The sequence below is a fragment of the Rutilus rutilus genome, assembly GCF_951802725.1.
Source record: "Rutilus rutilus genome assembly, chromosome: 17".
Classification (NCBI taxonomy): domain Eukaryota; kingdom Metazoa; phylum Chordata; class Actinopteri; order Cypriniformes; family Leuciscidae; genus Rutilus; species Rutilus rutilus.
Window position 1 is genome coordinate 17,355,196 of NC_140230.1, and position 25,715 is coordinate 17,380,910.

The 25,715-nt window shown below is 37.5% G+C and overlaps 2 protein-coding genes and 1 long non-coding RNA gene across 4 annotated transcripts; 1 reads left to right on the plus strand and 2 right to left on the minus strand.

The window, feature by feature from the left end:
* Positions 1-17: 17 nt before the first annotated feature.
* Positions 18-12,019, minus strand: LOC311275896 (C-X-C chemokine receptor type 3-like). Its single transcript, XM_084385189.1, has 5 exons — positions 11,933-12,019; positions 10,693-10,735; positions 5,518-6,710; positions 4,643-4,999; positions 18-3,494 (listed from the first exon to the last, which is right to left on the minus strand). The coding sequence occupies exons 3-5, from the start codon at positions 5,527-5,529 to the stop codon at positions 2,745-2,747; spliced, it is 1,119 nt and encodes a 372-aa protein (XP_084241315.1). The 5' UTR covers positions 5,530-6,710; positions 10,693-10,735; positions 11,933-12,019; the 3' UTR covers positions 18-2,744.
* Positions 12,020-12,481: 462 nt separating this feature from the next.
* LOC311275895 (uncharacterized protein) lies at positions 12,482-19,985 on the plus strand. Of its 2 annotated transcripts, none has more exons than XM_084385187.1 (16): positions 12,482-12,573; positions 14,984-15,070; positions 15,183-15,294; positions 15,411-15,521; positions 15,606-15,647; positions 15,753-15,788; positions 15,936-16,004; positions 16,198-16,215; positions 16,293-16,352; positions 16,620-16,682; positions 16,837-16,869; positions 17,420-17,452; positions 17,584-17,801; positions 17,889-18,048; positions 18,297-18,400; positions 19,784-19,985. In XM_084385187.1, exons 1-16 carry the CDS (start codon positions 12,517-12,519, stop codon positions 19,817-19,819), a joined length of 1,239 nt encoding a protein of 412 aa, XP_084241313.1. In that variant the 5' UTR covers positions 12,482-12,516; the 3' UTR covers positions 19,820-19,985. The 2 variants fall into 2 exon arrangements, with proteins under 2 accessions (XP_084241313.1, XP_084241314.1); XM_084385188.1 differs by having other exon boundaries at positions 15,753-15,779.
* LOC311275897 lies at positions 17,082-19,085 on the minus strand. The gene is made up of 4 exons (XR_014625006.1): positions 18,983-19,085; positions 17,833-17,920; positions 17,626-17,739; positions 17,082-17,333 (listed from the first exon to the last, which is right to left on the minus strand). It is a non-coding gene; the product is annotated as an uncharacterized lncRNA (long non-coding RNA).
* Positions 19,986-25,715: the final 5,730 nt, after the last annotated feature.

Consider the following 25,715-nt stretch of genomic DNA (forward strand, 5'->3'; position numbering starts at 1 on the left):
TACTGGACAAAAAGACAGCACACAAAATACTTTTTTGGGATTAATTAAAATACTTTATTTTTTGTTCAGTGAGAATAAATTTAGCATTTAAGGAAGCAGTAGAATGCTCACTGTTCAAATGTCTTAGTCTAGTCTAAACATGTGAAGGGAAATAAACTGCTGTACCCAAAATAACCACACGATGTCACTATTACGGCAACCATTTTACAGTGCATTCAAAAAATATTGAAGTCCATTTTCTTTACATTATGTTACAGGCAGCCTTATGCTAAAATGCTTAAAACATTTAAATAATAATAAATAAATAACAACAAAGCAAAAAGGCAGATCTGTGATAACTTTGAAAATGTAAATTTATTAAAAAGTTAAAGAAAAAAAAATCTTAACACTTAAAATTCAGCTCATCCCATTTCTCTGGATCATCTTTGAAATGTTTCTACACTTTAACTGGGGTCCACATGTGGCAAATTCAATTGATTGGACATAATTTTAAAAGAAACACACCTGTCTATAAATGGACTAAAAGCTGGAAATATTAAGAAAAATAAGCCATGATGAGGTCCTAGAGCTGCAGAGGCCATATATGGTTTTCCTTTTCATTGAAGCCTCTAGGGGGCAGCTGAGGAGTGCAAATGAATATGAACACACTGCCATAATATTATTGGTCTCATAATAACCTTTATATTCATATTTGTTAATTTGCTAATGCTATAACTGTGTTTACCTCTGTTTACCACATATAATACCGGTGTGGATAGCTTACACACATGACCCAGTTCTCAAAGGTTGACAGACCAGTTATACCATGTCAAAACAGGTCTGTGTAGACAATTACTGTAGGCCTAATGAAACTCGTGATATTCAATATATTCAGTCACTCTACCAGGGTTATGACAGTACACACAGTACTTTTTTTGCTATGGTCTGGCTAAAAACAATAAAAAATTCAAAACACTGGATGCAAAAACTGGGCAAACAGCACTGACTATCTGTCCACACTAGAAAAAGAGATGAATAGAAAATGATCTACATGACTCTTAACAATATTGCATTTCACAAATGTCAGTAAAAACTTTCATCCACATGCACACAAACACAACAGGAAATTAACACAGAAACTTGCAAAAATGCATGTTCCTCACACCGAAAGTGATGTTTATAACTGAGATTCTCAAAATCTATTTTTATATATTAACAATATAACAATACATTTTGGACAGTTTTCTTCATGTAATGACTCATGGGAAATATCTAATGAATACTGATGATATCAGATCGCATGACAGTGCAATCATACTGTCTTTCTACACAATAATGGTAATCACATGTTCTGCTTCAGGAAAAGGAACTGAGTAGGGTGAGACGCATGTGGTTATTTTTGTGTTTATATACCAGAAAGTCTTACTGTACCATAGAACAGTCAAATTTCACTACCTTTATAGAACTTTCTAAGAAAACTGTTTGTTGAAAGTTCACTCTGTTGTCAAAGTCATTGGGGTGGATCACATGTATTAAAATGTGCTTTGGCAGTTTACGGAAAAGTAAAACAAAAATCTTAATGTTTTCTCTCTGCGTTCTACACACAGGCCCTTCTGTTGTTCAAGATGATGATATGCTTTAAGTATTTAGAAGAACAATACACTGCAGTACATTACAAGGACTAGAGCAAATACAAATCCCCTCTTTTTCTTCTCTCTGTCATCATTTCTGTCCTTGGGGATATTCCACTCATGAGAAGGGAAAATTATTTATGCCTAAAAATACCAACAACGGTCTTTCCCAATTACCAATTCACCCTGTAAGAACATACTTCCCCCAAAAGATTTGAGAGGAAAACTTGCTTATGCAACATGGGGAAAGAATCTTTCATGACCCCATCTCACAGGAAACTACAAAACCGTCAAATCATTATTCCTCATTTGACGAGCAATTAATAAACCAAAATTTATTTCTAATATTCTTTTTTCTTTCATAAACATTTACTTAATATTTGAACTTTAACAGAAGTAGCAGAACATAATAAGCTTTCACTTGAAAGTGAAGATAAGAATTTGGGACATTAAAATAGCACTGTGATGGGACCCACCCTTCTAGAGACCACTGAAACATCTAAAAAAATACATGTCATTGTTAAGAAACTGAGATGACTTCCTGTCATGAGAGCAGAAATGATCTTGTTCATCTGCAGACCCGCTGATGGTGGTGATGAAATTCTGACATTTCAAAACTATTTCTCCCAGCTACACCAGACTTTATATAAAAAAATAAATGTATGGTTCATACATGAATGCATGCAACAGTTGACATTTACAATTGCAATATGACAAGGCTGATTTTGAAATTGACAAGTGGAAACGAACAGCTCTATTATCAAGCAAGTAGGCACAGTATATCGGCCAAAATGGCAAATACACTTACAGTACAGCGAAAAAATGAATAAATATCACATTGGACAGAGCAATAATCACCAGCATGATCATTTTACTGAATCAGAAGTGCAAATGAGTTGGCCAGCATTTCTTAATAAGAGCATAATGTTTTACTTCATTATCTAGTACAAAGGAGAATTTACCAGATTGCATGTACAAAACCCTTTGAAGGACTCTGTCGTCCAACATAATTATTCCATACATAGTAATGTCAATTATCTAATGCCTATGTGCTATGTTAAATAAAGAATTCATAAAATATTATGAGATTCAGAGCATCCAGTAGTCAATTATTGTTTTCATTGTATTCATGATTCATGTATCATCCTGTGTTTTTATTGTTGGTTTAAAGTCATTCATAGGTTGAAGTGAACCTTGCTCCTCTTGGACAGAAGCACTACTGTTTACTCCACTAGAGTCCCAAAGCGAAACCTCATTACTGTCTGTTTTACAAGCACTGAACTTCATCAAAGTCAGTGCGCGTCGCCGGAACTCTTTAGAGAGACAGAGGTAAATAACAGGATTGACAACGCAATGGAGAAGTCCGAAAATGGCCGTTATTTTGCTAGCTGTCCACTGCCTCCCTTCACACTCATCTGCCCCTGCTGAGGAGACCCTCTCCACCGGCTGAGCCGTGTTCACGATGAAGGCAATGTTGTAGGGTGTCCAGCAGATGAAAAAAGCCAGCACAAGTGCTGCAATGACAGATGTACTTCGGCCCTTCTTCTTCTTCTGGCATTTGGAGTCGTGCCATAGCTTCAGCAGGACGAAGAAACAACAGAACAGCAGCACAAGTAGAACAAAGCTCACAAGATGTGGAAACCGGGAGGCAAGACGCCAGGAATCAGGTGGATAAAAGTGAACACATTCCCCTTTACCCTTTAAGTGGCTCAGAAAGATCCAATCAGGGATTGAAAGGATCAGGCAAAAGATCCAGATAAGCAGGCAGGAACCGTAAACCACCATAGGTTTTTTACAGGAAAACATCTGTACTCCAGGGACGATGGACAGGTAGCAGTCAACACTGATGCAGGCCAACGTGAAGATACCACAGTAGAAATTGATCTGAAGAGATTTTGAAAGAGAATAGTTATTACAATACTATAGCAGACAGTCATTGACAAATTAGAATGTCCACAATACAAACAAGGAAATACAGTTTAAAAACACAGTATGTTGGTCTCATGTGGTTTTCAAAAACTTTCAAGAAAAGTTTACGTTTATTCATTTTCATAAAATACACACACACACGCAACAGCTTACAAGCAAAATATTAAGGAAAAAAACACTAAACTTGGTTAAGGTATTTATCTGACAATTTTTTTGGCAAAAAAAAAAAAGCAAACTACAGCTACAGGTTTAATTTGACTATGCAAAACAACAACAACTGCATCGAAAAACTACAACAAAAAGTTCACAAGAACAAGCATAAGCTGACCATAATCAATCATTAAAATGTTGTTGGTTCTCTCTTGTTTTTGCATGTATTAATTCATGTTTTCTTTGTATGACAGGCCTGACCAAATATTATGTTATTTTTTACAAATATTATGAATTATTATTAATTCATAAGTATCATTAATATATCAAGTCTTTGGGGAGTCGCACCACATGACATTTTACAATCTGAACTAACCTTGCCATAAAAAGGTCAAATTATCTGATAATTTAAGTTATATTGACCTTGATACAGTCATAAAGGTCTGGAGGGGTCTTTCTATGATATAATTTCTTGTTTTATATTTTTATTCTTCATGTTGGTCATACCAAACAACTTAGATTAAGCAGACAATTTAAAAAGAATGATACGAAATATTAAAGTTTTTTTTTAAGAAAATGGATAAAAACATGCTTATTATTATAGAAGAGGTGTATACAAGTGATTTTAAGTGAATGTTTTTACAAATAAAATAAAAGATAATTAGCTCACGTCATAGCCTCATGTCACTGTTAAAAATAAATTCACATTACACAAAACGTTATTTGTTCTAAAAACAACGGTCTCTTTACCAGATCCCGTCAGAAGATATCAATTTTGTCTGATAACTAAAACCTGTCATTCCAATCCATACTATGCTAACCTGAATTTCAGAGTCTCATTAACTCTTCCAACCATGTCTGATGATTGTGGCCGTTTATACAATAAAAATGGCATTCAACCCAGTAAAGTCTACAGACTTATCAGAGAGATACAGAAGCCTACAGTAACTCACCTTGAAAAGAGCACCAGCCAGTTTGCAGAGTCCTGTGCCCATGTTCCATCCCTTAACCGCATCTACAGCCCAGAGAGGCAGTGTGAGCAGCAGCAGTGTGTCTGATACACTCAGATGAGAGATGAAGATGTCCATCACACTCAGGTTCAGCCTCTTACGCCAAAGTATTACCAGCACCAGTCCGTTTCCCAGCAGCCCCCAGAAGAGCCCCACAGAGTAAAGCAGGGGAATGAAGACCGCCAAAGCACCAGAGACTGTGCTGGACGGGCAGATCACCTCCTTGTACTCATAATCGTAATTATAGTCGAAGGTTTTGTTTTCCTCAAACAGTCCGCGCAGGTCTACCTCCATGTTTGACTAAAATAAAAACAACAGACTTTAGCAAGGGTCAACAAACTGTAGAATGTCTGATACAAGTATGAGTGGACTTATAAAGAGCGGTAAGTGTTAAATGTGCAGTCACATGCTGGGTTTTCACATGATGTTGCAACAATAGCGAAATGGAAAGTAAAACATGGTGGGAGTGGGACAGCTGACTGCTGTTACAGAGAAAACAGATGAGATGAATACGCGCGCGCGCACATAAAAAAAACAAAAAACGAAACCTGTTTTGACATTGAGCTGCTGATCAGCTGAGTTTGCTAATGCATTCAGATATGTTGGGGGGTTTTAAGTTTGCAAAAGTTTTTAAGCTGCTCTCAATCTACACTTGTTTTTTGTCGTTTTTTTTGTTAAACGCGGTCTGTTGTCAGTGATCCAATTATAGCTATATAGGCTTCAACAAAGGTTAAACACAATACAGTAGCTCGTGTTTGAACAGGAGACATAATCATAAAACTAAAACTGTATAATATACAAGGCTGAGATCAACTTACAGGTGTTGCCATGTTCTTGATTCTCTTTGTCTCTTTCTCTTTCTTTCTATGCAGTCCGCATTTTCTTTAGTTTTACGTAATCCATCTGCTGAGAATCGTATGTTTGCTCATTGCAAATACATGAATGTCCGAACGTCCACTTATGTCCTCATTTGGTCCGCTTTGTAACGTTCGGTGCAGGACGTTCCGAGGACGTCCACTTACGTCCGCATTTGGTCCGCTTTGTAACGTTCGGTGCGGGACGTTCCGAGGACATCCACTTACGTCCGCATTTGGTCCGCTTTGTAACGTTCGGTGCGGGACATTCCGAGGACATCCACTTACGTCCGCATTTGGTCCGCTTTGTAACGTTCGGTGCGGGACATTCCGAGGACATCCACTTACGTCCGCATTTGGTCCGCTTTGTAACGTTCGGTGCGGGACGTTCCGAGGACATCCACTTATGTCTGCTGGTTTAAATTGTGGTTCCTTAAAAATCCCTTTAAAGCAATTTTGATAATGGATTTTATGCAGAAACCACGTTCTTAAGTAGGCTATCTTACGTAAGATGGGAAAAAAATATTGATTTTCTTAATATTGGGCTACTCAATATGCTGTTAAAAATGGCCTTTTAAATATTATATTACAAAGAGCCAACTAAACCAGTTTATATTTGCACTATAAAAATTGTACTGTTTTAAAAATGAATAAAAATATCCAAAGCCATGTAATTGTTTACATTAAATCATTTTCCCCACCATTATTATTTTTAAAAACTGTCTATTTAATGTGTGCTTCATAATGTAAATCACAGTTCACATATTCATGCAATAGTTAAAAGAATCCACCATTGTGCAGTGATTTTTGTAACAGATTAAACGTTTGAATAAATGTATGACAATGCTTATTAATGGTTCTTTTTCATGCCTCTGCATTCATGCATATATATATCTTTGCATCCTCCTCCTATATATGAAGTGCTGTGAAAAATAATTGTCACACAGCAAATCTCCACACAAGCACATTAAATCAAGATAAAACAAACTTGACTGTACAACTATAACCAAAATGGAAAACACTTTTATTATTGCTAAGGGTTCAAAATGTAAGCAGAGTAATGCAAACAGAAATGCAGATTGACAGCCGCTGAATCAGATGAAAGCAATGACTTAAAATGCAGGAGGCCCCAAAAAGGATGGAAACGAGTCCAATTGCTGAAAGAAAAGAAAAAAATGCAGGTAAGACATACATTCTCATGTAATCTTGGGGTAATTTAAATTTAAACTGACAAACTGTTGGTCAGGCTGCAAAAGGTTTGTTGCTTGTAATGTTTTTTTCCTCTTTGTTATTTAAAATTCTTAACATGTAATTGTATTAATTTAGTGTTTTAATGTGTAATTATTTTTTAAAAGTAGCCTACTTATAATTACATATGTAATTAAATATTTTAACTTTTTTTAAAATTAATAATTAATTAATAAGAAAACAAAGTTGATCAGCTCATGAGGTGCCTAAAAATTGCCATCCATATTTTACAATGATTTATACTACAGGGCCGTTGAATGCTTGAATCTGATTGGTTGACGAACGTTCTAAGGTGTGCAATTATTTTCAGGGAAACGCACGGCTAAAGTAGTTCCAGGCAGGTCTTGACCGCATTACAGCTCCATATCACTTCGCATAGTCAACTGTAATAGCGGAAAATAGGATACAATTCATAACAAGAAAAAACATTTAGCCCCATGCGCTTGATCTGCAATTTTCAATGTCTAGCTCAACAATCAATGGAAACATGCAGTTTAATTAATAAGTTAAATAAGTATATAGTATAAGTATATAGTCCTATCTATAATCAATATAAAATTAAACTGAATATAGGCTAAATAAATGGATAGTTCTGCAGCACTGATTTTTATTGCAGATAATATAACAAATGAATATTTATTGATAGGCCTACTTGTTAAAAGGGCTTTGTGTTTCATTTATTCGGCTATAGTCTACTGTCATCTGTCAATAATAGGAAAAAAAAGAATGAACAAATTAATTAAATCGAATTGAATTAATAAATAATATTGACGCACATGCTTTTCGGTCTCATTATTACAGCGTCTCTCTCTAATAACTGCATTAATAACTGCATATTATAATGAATGTAATTTGATACTTATGACTGATCATGCCCAAACGCGTTTTCAGTCAGTGTTCAAAGTCGGTGTTTAAAATCTGCTGCAGTCGATGAAAACAGTCAGAGAATGTGTCAGCTAGTCGTGTGTCCCCAGCATTAGTCTGCTATCAGTGGCTCAAACCTCCGTTACTAATCAGCAACGGAGCATGGGATTAGATGCGTAAGAAATTAGTCCTACAAGAGCGTTTTAATGACAAAAACTTTACAAACGTCTTGAAATACATAATCTGAACAATGTTTCAAGGTGTGGTAACTGTAGTATAAGCGGAATAATTGACAACAGGCCGTTGAATTATTAGAAAAATAATGCTTCGCGTCGTGACCGCATTGCAACCTTGGGTGTGCATTATTTTTCTAATAATTCAACGGCCTGTCGTCAATTATTCCTTACTTATTGCTAGTCTTTGTTGAATAATAGAAATGATAAAGAGCTAAAGAGCCTATTAAATCGCAATATTGGTAAAAAATAATACCGCAATATTGGTAAAAATAATTATTTTCCAAAATCATTCAGCCCTAGATATAACTGAGAAGGGTCTGGTGTTAAAGGGATACTTCACCTCTGGAAAAGATGAATGTGTATTTAAAATGGGTAATTTATGTAGTAGAAATGTGAATTTTTTGAATTTTTAGTCTTCTACACTGAGAAAAGCCAGAAAATAATGTTGTTTTTCATCCACAAGCTAAAAATACAACTCCCAGAATGCACTTGCTTCGCTGTCCGAGGAGGCCACGCCTACCGGTAAGAGAGCGCAGTTAAACTCAAGGCGGCTAGCTACTAGTGGGTCTCCGTGATGAGTCTGACAGGGATTTCGAGATCACCCAAATGTCTGGGATTCAGCTTTTGTGTTCTACAGTCTCCATTCATTATTCTACTGATACAAATCTTAATGCTAAATCCAATCACCGCAGATTAGCATCACGCAAAGCAGGGATTTTGGAAAAATGAATCGTTGAACGAATCATTCTGGAGTCGCTGAGCAAATCAGGTAAAAATAAATGACTTTTATAAGACAACAAAAGTGTTTTTTTGTCATTGCATGCATGTAAAACTATTGTTGTGGACTCCCAAAGCAATATTAGGAAAATTTTAAATGCCATAATAGGGGCCCTTTAACCAGGCTACAAAAAATGAGCTTTCAGTAAGATTTTGTATTGGGCGCAGTACCACAAATTCTCCATTAGATGCCAGCAAAACTCCACTGGGACACAGAGGTTTAATTTGTTATTTAGAGTGGAGTTTTTCCTCTCAAATTACACACATTGGGTCTCATTCATGAAACAGGAGCAGAACGAATTTGTGTAAATCGTGTGTAAAATGGTTCTGGTGTAAATTTTAGGATTCATTAAAATGTTCGTATTTCCCAAATGTTAGTTGGTACGAAAGAAATCTACACCTGCTCCCAGCCACGCGTAAATAGTGCGTTTAACATCCGAACGTTTTGCTCATTAATAAGGCTGCCTTTTAATTCACCGTAATCGGGTACATATTTACACAGCATTTAAAAAAAATATTATATATAGTAATTACATACGGTTTTTCTTTTAACTTTTATTACGAGAGCCAGTAATAGCATCTGCAAACGGAACACAAGTCCACAAGTATTTTTCTTTTATTTTTTTTATATTCAAGCTGTTCATTCTTTTTCAAGTCACAAAGGTTGCAGTCAAGCTTCATGTCGAACCATTTTCTTTTCACTTCTGGGACTGTTCGATGAAACTCCATTAACTGCATCTGTAATATTCTGCCAAGCATTTTTACCTAAAGCATTTAGGTATTACCTAAAAAATCCTTTTTTTTTAGGACCTGATACGCCACTATGTACGCTTGAAAATAAAATGTGGCGTTTTGAATGAACTTCTGATAATAAAACTTCAATTTCTGCATCTGAGAAATTTCTCTTCTTCATTTGCTTTTGAGAAGACATGTTGAAATCCTTTGTTTGGTGTCATAATATGATGCCCATATATAGTTGTCAGTCGGTTTTAATGGACGGGATTTATGGTAATTAAGAATGAGCGTGCACGCGCGTCCCATTTACGACTGATTGGAATTCATTAACCCACACACACATTTCACTATCACATCTGACGTTTACGAAGTATTTGTGAATCAGGAGAAGAATTTTCGGGAATGTCTCTTTACGTGCAAATCACTCACATATTTACTTGTATATTCATGAATGAGACCCATTCACATTTTACTTTACTATTACACGCATTCAAACCACACGGAGGAGTAGAAGCATAAAAGGAGGTGTGACGAGATCGAGAGATCGTCGTGAGGGCTGTAGGGAAAAACTTGTAAAACTTTTTTTATTGGAACAAATATATGAATTATACAAATTTATAGCAATTGGTAAAAATTAATTTCATTTATAATTATCATTGGCATAAATTAAAATAATCTGACAGTGAGACCACGGTAACCACAGGTAAAATAGGCATGGCTACTCGCTCACTACCACTGTGTAAGAATTGATAAATTACACAATTCCGGACAGTCTGTTTCGAGGGTGACCCTGGGTGGTCCTCTTTGGTGTTTACCATTTGAACTGGCACTCGTGCACCATCAAGACGAAAGTCTCACCTCCGAATCAACTTCATCTACATCTCTTTCCCTCTCCCTTCACCCCCTCTCTCATGCCTCTCTCATGCTCTGATGATCACCTGATTTCACCCAAGAAAATGTATAGTTTAATGTGAATGATTATTTATCACAGAGTATTTTCATGTTTGGTATCACTTAAAATGTTACAGTGCGACTGGTACAAATGTACCAGAATAAGTAAACAAAGAAAAGAATAAGTAAAACAAAAGGTTTTTAAAGGAGAACTCCGGTCAATTTTAACATTGAGCTCATTTTTTTGTACATTTGGAGTGCTGTCAGTACAGCACACTAAAAATATATGATATATTTAACTTTATTGATTGATAATACTTCAAATGCACAAAAAAATTATAATAGTGATACGGTATCAAGTAGTGGTGTGGCATATTAATTTGCTTACCTACAGCTTCATCCTTCAAGCCACGAAGTAAACTCATCAGGCACTTGAACACAGAAACAGAGGACACAGTAATGAGCATCAATTGTTAGGTTGTGTGAATGCGCTCTAAACAATTTCCCCATGAACTATGCATGTATACACAGAGCAACAGCCTCAACATTAGCTGCAGGGTCATCATCATCATCCTAGATGTTATACATGAATCCCAGAACATCTTCTGGTGGTGAGGCAGCATCCATCTTGCTTCAGCTGGACACTGGATCCCCTCTAATGTCTCTCATCCTTTTCTTTCAATCTAGACATCCTTCACAAGCTATAACTTATCTGCATGTCATAATCCCCTGACCCGGTTAGGGTTGTAAAGTTATACTGGTATAATGATATTTCATGGTACACACACAATTAAACTGAGGGGCTTATTAGTGCACTACATATGGCCTTCACCAAGTTCCAAACAAGTTGCCTATTACATCATATGTCCAGTAAGAGCGGCATTAAGACATTTAAAATGTTCCTCGTCACTCAGTGATACTAAATAACTGTCATAACGGAATTAATGTTTGTTGGTTGAAGACGGTGGTGGAAATAGACGAGCTCGAGTTGATTTCATATTTGTTTCATATAAATTGCGCGAATTTTGTAGTTAATTGTTAGACAAGTTAGTTGCTTCGTTTGATTTACATTATAGGATTAATTAGTTACCATATATTGTATTTATATTAGTTGTGTACAGTTTGATAAGGTTGATTTTCAATAGGTTATAGTTTTTTACCCTTAGATTTAGTGTACAGTTAAGTTGTGTGTATATATAAGCTGTTTACGTGTTTGTGTATATAAGATTAGCTAGTTTATACGCCGTTTGTAGCTTTATTTACTTCTTTGTTTTGTTAGGCCTAACGTTACGCGTCGTGTTCATATAGTAAGGCCTATATTGTTTTCGTAATTTAAGTTTTTTAATTCAGGTCCATTACACCACTGTCCCCGTGAAAACAGTTACATTTGTGGTAAGTACGTTAAATTTATTAATATATTACCCTTTCGTCCACAGCTAACGTTATACGCTGCGGGTCAAGTGCGCGAGACGATTAGCAGCTACATTTCTTGCGCGAGATCATGCAATCCAGAGCTCGCGACGCAAGATCTATGATCTATATAATTGCTTCTTGAATAAAAGAAAGCTAACATTTGATGTAGTTATAATTAAACACATAATTAACGTTTAAATTATGAAACGTCTTACCTTTTAAAGGTGTTTCTGTAGCCGCAGTCTTCCAGATAGCCAGCCGTGTGTGTGTGCGACCGTGTATATGGCCGTGTATAGTTCCTGTTTACCATAGGGGGTTTACTGGCAGACACATAACGTTACTGTCTATCACAGCACACTATACCGCCTCCTATTGTACTGGAGTTTAATTAAAATGAGCTCTAGGGCTGAATACTGTGCAAACACACTGACAAGTAAAGCGGACTATAAAAACAATAGGCGTCCCAGTGCAAGTAGTTTTTTGGCCAAATCACAATAATAGCCTAATTCACCTTTGTTTGTAGAAAGATGTGGTTCACTTCTTGAACATATTACTAAGGTCACAGCTGAGTGTAGATTGTGCAGACCATTCAGCCTGATACATATCTTTATGGAATCATCTTTGAACCTTTATTCATTATATTAACATTTAAATTAATTCAATTTATATTTAAATTATAAATTTAAGCAAACAAATCTAAATAGGGACAATTTACAAATTGTTTAATTAAAAAAAAACATGCTACGACTTTAGTTTAAATATGCTTTGTCACAAAAAAGTTGCTTATATATATTAATTTATGCTTATTTTTATTTTCTCAGCCAGTATACTTCTTGCAAATATGTCATCCAAAAAGGTAAGTTCAGAAGCAAAACAAGTTATATGATTGATACTGGTAGTTTGAGGGGGGAATAAATAGATTAAATCTACAAGTTTACTGAAAAACATAATTTATTGGATCATTGGCAGAGACACCAGTACAGTAGCTTGATGACATCCAAAGAGCGTAGGAGGCAGTACAAAAGAATTTGGACTAGAGTGTCAAGGGCACAAAAGAAGGCAGCCAACAAACCAACTGTCAGTTCAGATGAGATGGCCAGCATTCCTGAAACTGACAGTTTTAGTCACAACCAGCTCTTTGAGGAGGAAAATTGTGTGGTTTCAGATCCAACCCTGTCAAGTTCTGAGAGTGAACAAGACAGTACACCCATGCTGCTCAGAGAACAACTTTCAGAATGGGCATGTGTGTTTCAAATTAAACATAACGCTGTGGATGCTCTCTTGAGCATACTTAAAAAACATGGACATGAAGAACTCCCCCAAACTGCAAGGACACTCTTTGGAAACGAAAACCACTACGAACTTTCTAACAAAGATGGTGTCGAGAGTGTTAAGTTTAATGTGGCAGATCAGCTGTCAAAACATCTGAGCAGATATCCTGCATCTGTGACAGAGCATCTGCAGTCACTTGACCTTTCGATGAACGTTGATGGGCTACCATTATTCAAAAGCACGAACCTATCCCTCTGGCCAGTTCTCTGTTCCATAAACCTGTCACCCGAATGCATTTTCCCCCTCTGCATATCCATTGCTGCATCCAAACCCAAAACACTCAACTTTGTTGATGACATTGTTCAGGAATTGGGAAAACTAATCCAGGATGGTCTAACCTGGGGAGGCAGATGCTTAAACATCCAAGTAAGATGTATTACCTGCGATGCCCCAGCAAAAGCTATGGTCAAGTGTGTAAAGCAGTTTTCTGGATACTATGGGTGCGATAGATGCAACCAGAGGGGATCCTGGCATGGTAGGATTACATATCAAGAAACAAATAACCTGACCATGAGGACAGATGAATCATTCAGGGAGTGCTGGCAACCTGAACACCATCAAGAAGAGCAGATCTCACCCTTCTCTGTCCTCCCGATTGACATGATAAAATCCTTCCCCATAGATTATATGCACCAGAGCTGTCTTGGGGTAATGAAAAAGTTGCTGCTTTTGTGGACAAGAGGTAGAACAGATTTCCGGATGTCATCAGGAGATGTGACCAGTGTAAGCGAGAGGCTGGTGACACTAAAGAAGTCCATTCCTGATTGTTTTGCCAGGAAGCCAAGGGGTTTGGAGGAAATTGAACGCTGGAAAGCAACAGAGTTCAGACAGTTTGCTTTGTACACTGGGAAGATCGTTCTAAAGGGAGTTCTCAACGATCAGCTGTATGAACACTTCTTGTGTTTCAGCACAGCTCTTTGCATTTTAGTGAGCCCAGACCTTACAAAGTCACAAGTACCTTATGCAAACCAGCTGCTGACATATTTTGTGGAGAGAGGACGGGAGCTGTATGGAGAGACATTTTTGGTCTACAATGTCCATTCCTTGCTGCACCTTGCAGAAGATGCCCAAACCTTTGGCAGCCTTGACAACTGCAGTGCATTTAAATTTGAGAGCTATCTTCATCAGGTGAAGAAAATGGTGCGCTCTGGGAAAAACATTTTGGCACAAGTTGCAAATCGCCTGGAGGAAAGATCAAAGTCCAAGATGGAAAACAAGACAAACTTGATGTCATTCAAGAGCCCAAACAATGTGTTTGTGTTAAGCCCTGAACAATGTTGCGAGGTGGTGGCAGAAGAAGAAGACAACACAGTGTTATGCAGAGTCTACACAAATCTACAGCCATATCTGATGACACCGTGTGATTCACGTCTCTACGGAACATACACCGTTAACACTAGGCATTCTCAAATGCTCTGCTTAGAAAGACAGTCACTTCAGAGGAGGGCATTCATTGTGGACGAAAACTATGGGACCAAAATTGTGGTGTCCATTCTTCATACTTTCTAGAGCTTTCTTGACAATGATGAGAGAATGACAATTTGAGTAAGAATACATACTTGAAGTATTCCTTTCGTCCCCTGAGTCTCTACATCTTTCATCCCTGAGTCTCCGCCTCCTAAAGCTTTCCCCTCTGAGTGTCTAACGCCTTTGGCTTCATCCCTGAGTGTCTGGGTCCTGAAGCTTTGCACCCTGAGTCTCTGCCTTTAGAAGATTTGCCCCATGAGTTCCTGCCTCCTGTCTTCTATCCAGCGCCATTAACTTTTGAAAACCTAGATGTTTCCAGTACAACAAAAAATACAACATCAGAAAAACATAATTTAAGCATGAGGTTAGAGAAAGTAGCCAATAATTGTCTATTAATAGGTAATTGTGTACATTAAATTTGTGTATTGCAAGCTGAACTAACAGAGTTATCTGAATTTTACTTACAGATTTATCTCCGCTACGTAGTACTCAATTTCATTGAGCAAAATGAGGTTGAGGTGGCACCATCCTCATGGCTAGAGTGGATCGATGGGGTAAGATTTAGATGATATATATATATTTTTATAATACATAAATGATAAACATTAAAACAAGTCAACTATATACAGAAAACATTAAGTAAACATACTTGTTTCTGTCTGAAAGGTACTGTTTTGCTATTGGCCCAATTCAAATGTTGGGACCAAGGTCAAAAAATGTGCCATTCGAGACGAACACCTCTGGACAAAATATGCAGTCAGAGTATTTTCTGACACAGGTAAAGGAAAAAAAACAAGGCTATCTTCAAGCTCAATAAATACTGGCAACCATTCATAAAATATAAATTGTTTATATAATGTATATTAAGCAAAAGTTGTGCTATTTTGAGAACAGACAGTTACAACCTGGCAAGATACCGGGTCCAAAAAGCACTGGAAACCTCTCATGTTGAGGACTCTGATGAAAACAGTGTACGAAAGATCATCCCACCAAGACGATTCAGAGGTATTAGATCTGTGCTAATACTGTAAATAAACTAAGGTTGGTCACATTAAAAGACAATTTCAGTTTTAACTTTGTTTCTTGCAGAAGAAGAAATCCAGCCCAGAAGAGCACAACAGACACAACACTGTAAGTATACATACAGCATTAAACAAATGAAGTTGAAATGATCAAGGAAAGTCAAATGCATGTCGTCTATAAATATTTTCTTTAAATTATCATTTTGTTTTACAGTTCAGGAGGACAGTGAATCATCACAAGGTGAAATCAGTATGTTACTGTCATTGTATCCATTGTTAAATATTGATAAATTGTTAAACAGTGGGGATGATAAAGGATTTAGAACAGAGACATTTTGCATCTGTTTCTAATTTATATAAAAAAAAATTTCTTACCCTATTGTTTTTAATTCTGAAGATGAGATGTCCTGCTTGAGAGCAAAGAAAACCAAAAAACGGTCAAGATCGACACCAATTAGACCTGAGTGTAAGTAGTGTGTTAAAAAAATTAACTGTTGAATATTTGATTATAATAATGTTAGATGATAATCTAAAGAGTACAGAGAAGTCCCTTTCTATGTTGTGCAAAAATGACTCAATTTAAGAAGGCCTACACATTTAGAAATGTTAAAAAAAAAAAACTTTCAAAGACTGTTAATGCTGTTGTTGTTGTTTTTTAGCTGAGGAGCCTGATGAAGGTAAAATCAATCGAATTTACTTTGATATGTTTATTCTATTATTACTTTTCTACTTACGGTTTTTTTCCTTATGTTAGATGAGGTACAACCTATAACAAAACATACAAAAAGATCCATGTTGCCTGAAGCACCTCGCTGTAAGTGAATTTAAATGTTTTCAGTCATATAGTTGTACTTCCATTGAATTAAAGGAATATTCCAGTATTTGTGGTATAATACTGTATACTTGTTTTCAAATGTATAGTCACATGATTTACACATATGCTAATAACATTTTTATGGCTTATAAAAAGAAAAAGAAAAAAACTACAGATCAAGCATGTACAAGAGTGCAACTGTTGGACTAAAAATGGGTCTTACAGACATTTTTTCTTAATCTAATGATTTATTTTATGTGTTTAAAGTTCCATCTCCTTCATCACAACTGCTGCCACATCAGTCCATTTCTGCCAACTTTCAGAATCAAGGTATACATTAAAATGTTTGTTTTTTGTGTCGACTTTGGAGTCTCCCTGCTAAAATTCGCACTCAGCCTCTGTGAATATATTTGTTGTTGTTTTTTTTATAACTAGACACATGGATACAGATATTAATCTGAATAATGTTTTTGTAACTTGTTAGGAAGTGTGAATGATCCACAATCTCTTCGAGATGGTAACTATTTAATTAATTTCATCATAATTATCTTACAGTCAGTTTTATTAATTGTCTCCCAAACAGACGTATATGTTAATTTTTTGTATTGCTTTAGTTAGTTATGTCATTAATTTCAAAACAAATTCTGAACAGAAATATTAACTGAAGGCTACAAATTTTACTATATTAATTCTCAATATGTAAACATTAATTTTTAATCTTTTGCCTAACATGATGAAAACGGCTTCATGTTCCTTGTCCCCTCACAATGACAGTAAACTAATTATTAGGCTGCATTACATGAATCACGTTACAAAGGCCCATTTTCAGTTCAAAATGTTATAACGTTTAACATTTATAATATAAAACAGTTGTCAAATATGAAATGTTTAGTTTAGGTACTGTACTTACATCTCATCTCGCACTTGACCATGAACACGTGTCGACTTTGGAGTCTCCCTGCTAAAATTCGCACTCAGCCTCTGTGAATATATTTGTTGTTGTTTTTTTTATAACTAGACACATGGATACAGATATTAATCTGAATAATGTTTTTGTAACTTGTTAGGAAGTGTGAATGATCCACAATCTCTTCGAGATGGTAACTATTTAATTTCATCATAATTATCTTACAGTCAGTTTTATTAATTGTCTCCCAAACAGACGTATATGTAAATTTTTTGAATTGCTGTAGTTAGTTATGTCATTAATTTCAAAACAAATTCTGAACAGAAATATACAAGTTATTTGAGAATTTGGAGAGGAGAATCGTACTGAAACTGGACGCAATTCAGGAAAACATCACATCAGCGGTCAGAATGCAGAATATGAGGCAGCCAAACACCTCTGTCTCTGATCTCACAGAGGTGCTAGAGGAACCCTGTAAGACTGTGGAGGAATTAGAAGAGCTGTGTGAGAAGCTAAAGGATGCTGACCTTCGAAAGAAGATGGTAGTGCCACAACACAAGTAACATTACTAACCTGAAATACTAAACAATCCACTCTTGTGATCAATTGCTGTTTTTTGTTGTTTGTAGATTCGTTATCTGTGTCTTCAGAGTGGAGGCACCTTGGGAGATGGAATAAGGAGAATGTTAAAAAAAATTGGAGATAACTCTTTATGGAAACATTACAGCTACAAAGGGAGAAAAGGAAAACTTAAATTTCAGCAGCTCCTAATTAATGATGTGATCATACGTAAGTTTCAAAACTTGCCACTAATGACTAATAATGTGCCAATCCCCAAAATCACAATATTTGGAATGTAAATAAGTTTGTTCATCGTAAATGTATAATTGTAAAATTTGTTAGTTCTCAGTACTTAGCGTTCAGACTCATAGCACTCATTTTGAAAACAAAATGTAATGTTTGAAGCGTTTTAATAGAACTTTCAACATCTATCTGAGTGCAAGTTTTAATAACTGTGATCTCTGTATGTAATCAAGGTGCCTGCAGTAAGGCATATCCACACCAAAAAACCCAGAGTGTGGAGGAAATGATTGCTGTGACCCTGAAACATGCCCCAGATCGTGCAAAAACAGCAACTCAGGCAAGTGCATAGCATTTAATTCTAGCAGTTATAATAGGTTAGATTACATTAGATAGGTACATTGTAACATGACCATATGACAGATTAAAATGTTATCTGATCTAATAAAAAATATACAGGCTGCAAAACAAACTATAATATTTTGTCAATAAAAAACAACTATTACGTTTTTTCATATAAAATGCATTTCAAGACATTTGAAGGATAAGAAATAGCTTTAAAACCATGTCAGCGAGCAGTAGATTATTTGTCAATACCTTATCACCTCTTATGCTATCCATAAGTCCTTATCTTTCTCTCAGTCTTTGCATAGAGCTGAACTTTTTTAATTTACTGAAGGCTACAAATTTTACTATATTAATTCTCAATATGTAAACATTAATTTTTAATCTTTTGCCTAACATGATGAAAACGGCTTCATGTTCCTTGTCCCCTCACAATGACAGTAAACTAATTATTAGGCTGCATTACATGAATCACGTTACAAAGGCCCATTTTCAGTTCAAAATGTTATAACGTTTAACATTTATAATATAAAACAGTTGTCAAATATGAAATGTTTAGTTTAGGTAGGCTACTTACATCTCATCTCGCACTTGACCGTAAACACGTGTCGACTGTGAAGTCTCCCTGCTAAAATTCGCGCTCAGCCTCTGTGAATATAAAAGCCCTCCTACTTTGATTTGATTGGTCATCTCAAATATTTCTGACATTGACGAGCAGTAACAGACCAATGAAGCTCAGTTGAACACGCACACACAAACACACCCTGTCCTCTGTATCTGACGTGTGATTGAATAACGCGCTGATTATAAGATGGGGTTTTTTTCTTTGAAAAAAGAAGTGTAATCAGCAACATTTTAATAATAATAATATCTAACATTTCATAGGAATATTGGTGCATAGCCTAATTTATTTCCATATTCACTTGTTGGGTCTCCCAAAATGGCTGATAAACATGATTTAAGTCTTGATCTCCTCTACAGTGGACATGTATGAAATCAACGCCCTTTGATATTATTGAGATAAAGACTTTCTGAAAGAACAGCTGTTCTGTAACAAAGACTTTATACCAATAATATCAAATATCATAATAAAAAAATCTATAAATATCATTAGATAGCCTAACTTATATTAGCCTACTTATGATGTCATAAGTAAAACAAGAATAGAGTATATTTAATTAGGTCTAATGTATAGGCCTATATCATGTAGCCTATGTCTGAGTTGCGTGTGTGACAAAGTCGCCATGCAAGCTTAGCTTATGAGTTACATTATGAGCTCATATGTAGAGATCAAGCTGCATGATGTTTGCATTTTCACATAAATGCACAACGATAACATAAACAGATACTAATTACTGTGCTCATTTCGTTATTTCAGGTTAGAAGCCAACAGGAAGAATTTCCATCGGAGTAACCCCGGCCACAGCTGACAACCAGATCCAGACCATGCAGACCCCTCCCCAACAGACACACACACACACACACACACACACACACACACACACACACACACACACACACAGACACAGCGTGCGCGAGCGCAACAGACACACACACACACACACACACACACACACACACACACAGACACAGCGTGCGCGAGCGCGTACACACACACACACACACACACACACACACACACACACACACACACACACACACACCTTTAGGCTACAATTGTTCAGTTCAAATAAATGTACTTTGTTCCTTACAATTTCTCACGTGTCTTCTTTGGCCGTTTTCTGGTAAAAAGTAAAATAAAAGTAAAATAAAACGAATTAAGCAAAAGTCCCCTAAATGTCCCGAATGACCGCTGTTGGTCCCGTGAACGTCCTCTTGAACGTTCGGAGGACGTCTTTGCGAACGTCCGCGGGACATCAAGCGGACTCCACATGGGGACGTTCGGGGGGACGTTCGCACAGGCCATTTAGGGGACGTTCTGGGGACCTTTTTTTGTTAGCTGGGTAGTCACTCATCTGTGTGAGACAGATTTCAACAATGACCAGTCAGAGACAGCAGCAAAAAGCCAAACCACAATGAAAATAAGGCAACTTATGATTTACATGGTTTACATAGGCTATTGTCCGGTTTCATATTTGTCAGTCAACTTTTCAAAAAACATTCGGGGCTACACTCAAAACATTCGGGGCTGAAGCCCCGGCAAAATCGTCTGGCGCCGCCTCTGGGTCCGACCCGGTCCGACTTGCTCTCTGATGTCATGCTGACATATGTCAAAAAATTCTCGCGACTACAACCCAGACGTGTCGGATTCTGCAGTCGAGCGCAGTTGCTCTCCTCCGACTGCGCTGATCAAAAGCACGATGGGAAACGACTTGCTGACGACACTGTTTAATGCTCATTGGTTTAAACAACCGCGATGTGTTGATCTCTTTTAAAATGTTTTATTTTAAAACTCTGATATCATGTTTTTATGTGGATAAATTATGTGTGAGTAGCCTACTCCCAAACTCTCTGACAGTGAGATCTCTATGGGTTATGTGATTGTCATTTTTATAAAAAATAATAATACATGTCTGTATTAAAGTAAAAATGATTGATAAACACGTATTTGGAATGAAATGAAATAAGTAGCCTACTTTGGGTGTCTTGTTCATCATATTTATTTTCATATAAAAGCAACAGAACTTAAATTACATTCAGTTTAATAGAAACACCGTAAAGGCTTGTTCACATCACACAGCTCTGTGCAGACCGATCGGCGGCTGACTTGAAGCAGTATAGTTAAGCCGCCTTTCCACTGGCACTGCACCGACAGCCGTCGGACCGGAAGTCATTAATTTCCAATGGAGAGTCGTACGGGAGCTGCGGGGAGTTCCGATCATATACATGCTATGCGGAAATTTCGGATCCGATTTGAGCTTCGGATGCGTTGAAATATCTGAACTTCTGCGGCTAGATGTATGCGACCGGTCGACCGGATGTGATGTATTCTAATCAAAACTATGAGCGCGAAGCTAGAATTATCAGTAGGCTAGGCTTGTTTGAGATGCGCCTTGCCTCGCCTGAAATGTAGTCGAGAGTTAGGGTCGGGATGGTGAAATGAAGCCTCGTGAATCACTTGAGGCTTTCCCCTGACTGTTCCGGGAAAAGATTGAAAGCTTCGAGAGTGTCGAGAACAGCGCCATCTGGTGCTTATTTAAAATAAAGCAGCCATAAGCCTGTGTTAGAAGCTCTGGCAGATGAAGCAACCACAACACACTCCAGTTTCAATGTTATGTGTACAAATAAAAGCCTTACATGTTTGTGTTTGATTTGTTCATTAAATAAATTCATTTTCTCTCCTCACAAACACATCAACAACGTTAAATAAGATCTGGGGCCGGTTTCACAAAGCTATTTTAGACTGGTCTATAGTGTTAGACAAGTCTAAAATTTGCTCATAGACTAGTCTAATGCAAGTTAGACTGTTTCACAAAAACAAAGACTGACTTAATTTAGACCAAAAAAATTAGACACCTTACCCCCAGGCTAACTTACGCCCGTTTCACAAATAGGCTACTCCGTTTACAGTGCGTATGCGGTGCGTATTTTTTTCCGTACCCATAGCTCACACTGCACGCGGTTGCAGTCCGTCGATCCGTTCCGTTCCAGTACGCTGAATTAAAGTGACAGCGCATGTTTCGTGGTCAAAATGAACACAGATTGACCTGAAAATTTAGTAATTTCCCCATAAATGTGTTTAATGAAATAAAATATAGAAATCTCACCATAAATGTATTTAATTAAATACAACTTTTTTTCACAGTGATTTTTTTTTTACTTTAAGACCAGGGTAAAGCAAGGAAAACTACAATTTACCTCAACAAGGCGACATAATGAACAACACTTGTCTCATTCATGGAGGTGGAAAAACAAGTTCTTTGTGACATGCAAGATTTATTGTATTAAAATTTAAATGCAAAAGAAAAGTCAAGAGAGTCGGCTGTTTTTGTCAATTTTAAGTTTTAATTTAAAATGTTTGCGATTTCAATATAAGTACATGGTTAAATATTTGACCACTTGCTTGAGCAACTTAATATAAGTAGAAGTAATGCATGGAAAAATAGGCCTACGTTGTTTAAATTGTGTTTAAACGTGCATACGTCCATTAAAGAGTGTATATGTGTACAAAGAGAATTGCAATGCTGCATAACTTATGGATTTGAAATAAAAATAGTAATGTGTTTGCCGTGGATAAGTTATGCACTGCAAACGCAGCATATGTGAAAGCACTACAGCGCGTGCTGCTCCTGCACCGCATACGCACTGCGCACATGGAGTAGCCTATGTGTGAAACGGACGTTAGACTCGATGTTACCTTGGCAACCAGCAGTAACAATCAGTTACATTACAAACAACCAAAAGAAAAGGGAAAATGGCTCATAATTTAAACTTTTCTTCTTGTTACTACACTCTCCGCTAAATTTCCCAAGTAAAATGTCCTTGTAACTGTTATACTCCTCCCACAAACACATATTTTCCGCTGGGGTAAACTCATAGACAGTAGGCCTATATAAACTGGACACAGCGACCCCATTGGATTCAATGGAGACAAGTGAAGTCAATTAGAAGCACTAACTTAGAGTAGATGTGACGTGAGCAACCCGTCTGTCTTCTAGCAGCTGTGCCAAGCGAAATCTGAATCATTCCCTTCCGCATCTTGCAGAGACGGAGAGTGTGAGTAGAAGCTGTCCATGAGCTAGGAGCAGGAGTAACTTTTGCTAAGTATTTTGATTAATTACTTTGTCACTTTGCCTCCACGTCCCCCCGATTGCGCACGAGCTTCTCCTCCTGTCCATATGGTAATTCTTTACTGTGCGACAGAGAGTCGCGTGGTTATGACGCAATCGTTAGCCTATTTTTACAAAAACTGCATCTACGGGGCCATAACGTAAGATACAAGGTAATGGAGCCTTTTATACATTTTCGTGTTTCTCTAGAAATAAATAATGGACAAATGGAGTCTGTAAACGGCTCAGATGTAAAGTTATTCGCTGTCAAAGTGACGAGTCAATGAGTCAATGGGATGCTAACAGCAGGTGATGGTCTGCTAGCCAATGGCGGCGCCCGGGGAAGCTTCAATGTTTTCCGAAACATTGGGGGCTTGGGTAAACTGCACTGAGCGGTTGAATGCGCTTACTCGATCCGCCATGTTTTTTTTTGTTTTGAAAAGTGTCTTATTTTACCCAGAATGCATTGCAGTGTAGTCCTACTTATGATAGTCAGAGTCTTAAGTGCTTTGTGCAACGGTCTGATTTAGATGTCTATCTGAAGTCTGACTATCTACTAAGCCATAGTCAAAGTCTATCTTTGTGAAACCAGCCCCTGGGCTTCGAGCCTTCTGACACCCAAAGAGAAACGCGCACGTGATTGGACAGTAAGTGAGGCTTCATTTGTCGTCGATCACGTGACTCTAGTAAACCAATACACACCCCGATACAGGGCTTCACTAGAAATTGTTTCGCATGTGCGATACGCACATCAAAGCTTCAGTGTCATACGTTACATCACTATCGAGAGTAGGCGGCTGCAGTTAGAGGAGGCGTGAAAAAAGCGCAGGCAAGACAGACAGTTCTCTCTTCTCGCAGTGGATCTATGGAAGGCCAAAAGGGCCAAAACGTGTGAAACTGTCGTGTAAACACGTAGTTAGGCGTTAACGCGCAATTTACGTGTTAACACGTCATTTACGCATTAACACGTAATGACGTGTTAACACGTAAATCTCGTGTTAACGCGTAAATTAACACGCAATTTACATGTTAACACGCGATTTACGTGTTAACACGTCATTAAGTGTTAATGCGTAAATGACGTGTTAACACGTAAATTGCGTGTTAACACGTAAAATGCGCGTTAACGCGTAACTACGTGTTTACACGACAGTTTCATACGTGTTGGCCCTTTTGGCCTTCCATACTGGCTGAGTTCTCCGGCTACTCTCAAATCGCTCTCGCGGTACTTTGATGGCACACGTCACAGTCACGTGGCGTCGGCGCTGCATCAAGAAGGACAAAATTTCTAACCGGCATGCACTGCTTCAAGTCAGCCGCCGATCGGTCTGCGCAGAGCTGCATGAAGTCGAACAAGCCTAAAAGCATGATGGGAAACGACTTACTGACGACACAGCTTAATACTCATTGGTTTAAACAACTGTGGATGTATTGTTGTCTTTTAAAATGTTTGATTTTAAAACTCTAATATCATGTTTTATGTGTATAGCCTATGTTATGTGTGAATATTTCCAAACTATCTGACAGTGCGATCTCTTTGGGTTATGCAATTCAAATTTTTATAAAAAAAATAAATAAAATAAAAACACATATGTCTGTATTAAAGAAAAAAGTAAACATGTATTTGGAATGGAATTAAATAACAAGTACTTTGGGTGTCTTGTTCATTTTATTTATTTTCATATAGAAGCAACAGAACTTAAATTCCATCCAGTTTATTGGCAACACAGTGCACGAGCGTGAATCCCGTGAATCCCGCGATATCCATCTTTGATCTCACAGGTGTCAGATCCACTGCGTGAAGAGAGAACTGTCCGGCTTGCCTGCTCTTTTTTCACTCCTCCTCTCACTGCAGCCGCCTACTCTCGACTACATTTCAGGCGAGGCAAGGCGCATCTCAAACAAGCCTATTCCGACACCCGTCTCAACGGTGACACCTCGTGGTCACTTGCAGGTGTTGATCTGAAACAACCTTGACAACGAGCCATTCAATTATTATTTTTTTATTATTATTGTATTTTTTCTAATATGTGAAGCTTGTAACCATAGGCTCCTCACTGTGCATAATGTTGTTTCGAAACCTCTGCGCTTCGGGATCTCGAAAAGCTTCGGAACGTCAGTTTCCCGTCAGCCATCCGTACCTTGCGCTCGCGAGTGTTTTTTGATATACGTCAGCATGACATCAGAGCCAGGCGGACCGCACTAGGACACATTTCTAACCGGCATGCATCTCGCGGTGATCGGTTCAGTGCAGATTTTGCTCATCTCAAACAAGCCTAATGTCCGACTTGGGACAGCGCTGACGCCACCTGACTGTGACGTAGCCTATTATATCAAAGTACCGCGAGGGCGATTCGATAGCAAGCGGTGGACTCAGCCAGCGCATCTTCTCAGGAGCGACTGCAGGAGCTCTGATGAAGACACAACTGTTCCACGATTAGCCGAATGCACCGATGGCAACGATCACGTGTGTTTCGTGTTTTTTACAGTCTATGGTTTATTAGAACACCTTAAGTTCCATGTTCACAAATCTGTTTTTTTTTATAACAGTAACATCTTTTCATGTAGCCTAGTTGCGAT

Bases quoted from the DNA above. Each gene is read 5' to 3' on its own strand.
- LOC311275896 (XM_084385189.1), bottom strand. The intron at 3,495-4,642 runs GTGAGTTACTGT...AAATCTCTTCAG, and splicing joins TGGCTGGTGCTCTTTTCAAG to ATCAATTTCTACTGTGGTAT.
- LOC311275895 (XM_084385187.1), top strand. From the start codon at position 12,517: ATGCTTATTTTTATTTTCTCAGCCAGTATACTTCTTGCAAATATGTCA. The intron at 15,295-15,410 runs GTAAAGGAAAAA...TTTTGAGAACAG, and splicing joins CAGAGTATTTTCTGACACAG to ACAGTTACAACCTGGCAAGA. The intron at 18,049-18,296 runs GTAAGTTTCAAA...TATGTAATCAAG, and splicing joins AATTAATGATGTGATCATAC to GTGCCTGCAGTAAGGCATAT.